This window comes from Chiloscyllium plagiosum, chromosome 7, assembly GCF_004010195.1.
Source record: "Chiloscyllium plagiosum isolate BGI_BamShark_2017 chromosome 7, ASM401019v2, whole genome shotgun sequence".
NCBI lineage: Eukaryota > Metazoa > Chordata > Chondrichthyes > Orectolobiformes > Hemiscylliidae > Chiloscyllium > Chiloscyllium plagiosum.
In genome coordinates this window covers 66,595,509-66,600,128 of record NC_057716.1, presented here as the reverse complement: position 1 = coordinate 66,600,128, position 4,620 = coordinate 66,595,509, and the positions used below count along the sequence as shown (strand labels likewise).

Below are 4,620 nucleotides of genomic sequence, written 5' to 3'. Positions count from 1 at the left end.
TGTGGACTTGTTGGGCCGAAGGGCCTGTTTCCACACTGTAAGTAATCTAATCTAAAACCTCCTTGGTACATTAAGGAGGGAAAAACAGTTTAAAGTTTATAATAGAATCATTATGTATAAGATTGTGTATTTTTTAATGTTGATGATTTAAGTTTCAGTAGATTATTTCCTTTGGCTTTTGTTACCTAATGATAGATATATTTTCCTTGTCAACTATTCAGCCCTAATTTCCCATTATGTTTATTGGAAAAGAAAGCCTGTCAAAATTCACTTGCGGTCAGTTTAATATTGACATTGAATTTTAGCTCCATATCTGTTGTTTATCATAAAATAAATAGTTTGGTAACTTGACTAATGTGCTCTATGTTGGAATAAGATTGAAACTTGGATTTCCACACATTTTATTCTTCAGATTCTAACGATAAATGAAGATGGATCACTTGGGCTAAAATGCCTGAAATCTCATATCTGTGAGCACTGTAATGCTGCCTTTCGTACCAATTACCACTTACAAAGACATGTTTTCATCCATACAGGTATACCTGGTCTGCTGCATATAAAGCTGTTCATTAGATCCTATTTTCAAAATATACAAAACGTTGTTGAATTTTACTGACAAAAATTCAGTACACGATTGAAGGCTGTGGGCAGTCAATGGAATGTAAATCTTTTTATATCCCAAATTACTGTGACAAATATAAATTATCTCACCTCATCCTTCTCACCCAGTGAAGCCATTGACAGGATTAAGCCATAATCCACTTGTAATGTCTTCACAGCTGAGTTAGTCTGCACTGCTTGTCTTCATTCTTGTTGTAATGCCGTGTCTTCATTCACCATTACCTCTTGTGTCTTCCAATGACCTCTCTTTAATTTCCTCTTATTTTTCATTCACATGTTGATGCACAATGACTCACCTGAAAACAAAGCTTTTGTTTTCATATTGTTTTCATGTGTGCTGATGTTAGCTGGCCTTAACATACTACCATTGTACCTCCAAGGTCCAGCACCCATTACTGGATGCACAGAAATTTCCTCTAGCAAAATATTGGAAAGACCCAAATTATTATCTTTGGTTTCCTCTACAAACTCTGTTTCCGCACTATCCCTTTCTTGTTACTGATTGAGGAGAAAGTGAGGACTGCAGTTGCTGGAGATCAGAATCGAGAGTTATTAGGAAAGGGCTTATGCCTGAAACGTCAATTCTCCTGCTCCTCGGATGCCGCCTGACCTGCTTTGCTTTTCCAGCACCCCACACTTGACTTGTTACTGATTGAGACTTAACCACATTGTTTGCATATTTGATTCAATGTTCATTATTTGACCATATTGTCATACTATTAAGATTTCTGCTTTTGTGACGAGTGCTCAATTATCCATCTGTTTTTCCATCTTTTAAGACCATTTTTGAAACTTAACTTTTGATTAAGAATTTGACTACCTGCTCTATCATATGGCTCAGTGTCACAAATTAGAGCATAACGTTAGACCTAATATTTAAGAAGTAAAGCATTTAATGTAACATATTGTTACACTAAAGTGCAAAAACAATAATAATTGTTTTAAATGCAAATTATTACATTTGATTGAATCTAATTATTATTTGTAGCCTTGTTTTTTCCCTGTCCCTTGGTGAACAACTAATTATTTTATACCAAGCTGTTCACAATTTTTAAAATTGTTTTGATTCCATATATGAATCTCATGCAGGTATTAATAGGTAATTTGTAATGTATAGATATAACACTGAAGAAGAGCGAAATATTGGACATACAATGTTTTGGAAACTTGTTTGATCTTCTGTATAATTGGTAAACCTTGAACTTGCCCTTTGGTTTATGAATTATATACACGTTTGATTTTAGCCAGTACTTAACAGTACCTGATTAAATAGATTTTATATTATGTTGGATTTTGACATCTTCTATTTTATTTTAATGTTTTTTCTCTCTGTGAATATGGTATTCTGCTAAGATTTTAAACTTATTTTCTTTTTGTTGTAAGGTGAAAAGCCGTATCAGTGCAGCCAGTGTAGCATGCGGTTCATTCAAAAATATTTGTTGCAGAGACATGAGAAAATTCATACTGGTAAGTATGATTGAATTCAGTCTGTCTAATATGGATTGAAGATGCGCCATATTTAGTTCAGGGGCACATATTTGTGTTGACTTCTGAACACTTGCATGCCCTAGGTTGTACTTCTTGATTTCCATTTGTGCTGGTTTCCTTTGTCCTATCACAAATTCAAGAGGAAATAGAATGAAACTTAAGGATTAAGTTTGGTTAGAAACTGCTAAACACTTCTAAGAGAAGCATTTCTGCCCACTCTTTTTGTATACTTTCTGTTGCCTTATAATGTTCTTTCAAAAAAATAGTGGCAAAACTGTAAACTCTGAACTTACCCATTGCCTTAAATTCTGGCCTAACTTTGATCAACAGTATATACTTTTGATATTGTTCAAGCCACTGGTGCCTTTGCTACTCGTCAATTGCTTGGATTGGCTGCTTGATGTCTTCAGTGATAGAATTTTCCAAAGCCCTTCACAGGTGCATGAGAAGACAGTTGACACTGAGCTAATGAAGATAATGGAATGAAGATAATGTTAGAGGGGTGGGTCTAAAGGAGACTGTGCAAGTGTAGAGGCATGGAGTGGAGGGGTTGTTTAGGGAAGGAATTAGCATTCCAAAGACACCACCAATGATGGGATGCAGAGTAGGGAAGATGTGTAAAGTGACCGGGATTAGAAAACTATTAGGAGAAGATGACTGCATAATACAGCTGGAAGAGTTTGCAGAAAAAAGAAGACAAAACATACCGGTGTAAGTTGCCTCCCGGGTGCCAGGTCAGGGATGTCTCGGATCGAGTCTATAGGGTTCTAAAGGAAGAGGATGAGCAGCCAGAAGTCATGGTGCACATCAATCCCAAAGACATAGCTAGGAAGAGGGGTGAGGACCTGAAAAGTGAATATAGAGGGTTAGATTGGAAGCTAAAAGGCAGAACGAGCAGAATAGTAATCTCAGGATTGCTACTGGTGCCATGGGCTAGTGAGGCTAGAACAGAGAGAGAGTGCAGCTGAACACATGGCTGCAGAGCTGATGTTGGAAGGAGGGCTTCAGATATGTGAATCATTGGGACATCTTCTGGGGAAGGTAGGTTCTGTACAGGGAGGATGAACTGGAGGGGCACCAATGTCCTGGCCAGGAGGTTTGCTAGAGCTCTTCAGAAGAGTTTAAACTAGATTGCCGGGGGATGGGAACCGGACCGGCAGATCAGATGGTGTAGTTGGTGAACAGGTAGATACAGCGTGCACACAGTCTGTGAGGAAGGACAGAAAGTTGATATGGCAAAGTTGCAGTCACTGCAATAGGTTGAAGTGTATCTATTTAAACAAAAGAGGTATCAAGAATAAGGGTGATGAACTGAGAGCATGGATCAGTACTTAAAGCTACGATGCTGTGGCCAAGATGGAGACTTGAATATCACAGGACAGGAATGATTGTTGGATGTTCCAAGGTTTAGATGTTTCGAAAGGAATAGGGAGGGGGATAAAAGAGTGCGGAGTAGCATTGCTAATCAGGGATAGTATAACAGTTGCAGAAAGGGAGGTGGTCGAGGAGGGTTTGTCTACAGAGTCATTATGGGTGGAAGACAGAAACAGGTTAAAGGAGCAGTTACTTTATCGGGGGTTTTCTGCAGAACCCCCAATAGCAGCAGAGTCATGGCGGAGCAGAATGGGAGGCAGATTTTGGAAAGGTGCAGAAGTAACCGGGTTATTGTCATAGGTGACTTCAACTTACTTAATATTGATTGGAACCTCCTTAGTGCAAATAGTTTAGATGGAGCTGATTTTGTCAGGTGTATCCAGGAAGGATTCCTGACTTAATATGTAAAAAGGCCGATTAGAGGGGAGGCCTTATTGGATTTCATGCTTGGCAACGAACCAGGTCCGGTGTCAGCTCTCTCGATGGGAGAGCATTTCGGTGATAGTGATCACAACTCCCAGACCTTTACTATAGCCATGGAAGGGATAGTAGGGAAGCAGTAGAGAGTATGGGTAAGTATTTAATTGGGGGAGGGCAAATCACAATGCTATTAGGCAAGAACTGTGGAGCATAAATTGGGAGCAGATATTCTCAGGAAAGAAATGTGGAGGTTGTTTAGGGAGCACTTGCTGTGGGTGCTGGATAGGTTTGTCCCACTGAGGCAAGGGAGAGATGGTAGGGTGAAGGAACCTTGGATGACAAGAGATGTGGAACATCTAGTCAAGGGGAAGAAGGAAGAAGCTTACTTAAGGTTGAGGAGGCAAGGATCAGATAGGGCTTTAGAGGGTTACAAGGTAACCAGGAAGGAACTGAAGAATGAAATTAAGAGAGCTGGAAGGGTCATGAAAAAGCCTTGCCGGATAGGATTAAGGAAAACCCCAAGGCATTCCTCATTAATGTGAGGAACAAGAGGATGGCCAGAGTGAGGGTAGGTAAAAACAATGACTGCAGATGCTGGAAATCAGATTCTGGATTAGTGGTGCTGGAAGAGCACTGTAGTTCAGGCAGCATCCATGGAGCAGCAAAATCGACGTTTCGGGCAAAAGCCCTTCATCAGGAATAAAGGCAGAGAGCCTG

General features: G+C 39.7%; 1 protein-coding gene across 2 annotated transcripts in view; it reads left to right on the top strand.

Annotated features, from left to right (window-relative positions):
- Positions 1-4,620, top strand: part of znf148 (zinc finger protein 148) — a 65,721-nt gene that overhangs the window by 33,276 nt on the left and 27,825 nt on the right. For both annotated transcript variants that reach the window (XM_043693961.1, XM_043693962.1), the window contains 2 exons: positions 413-536; positions 2,005-2,088. In XM_043693961.1, coding sequence (XP_043549896.1) covers positions 413-536; positions 2,005-2,088 — 208 coding nt within the window. The remainder of the gene's footprint in view (positions 1-412; positions 537-2,004; positions 2,089-4,620) is intronic.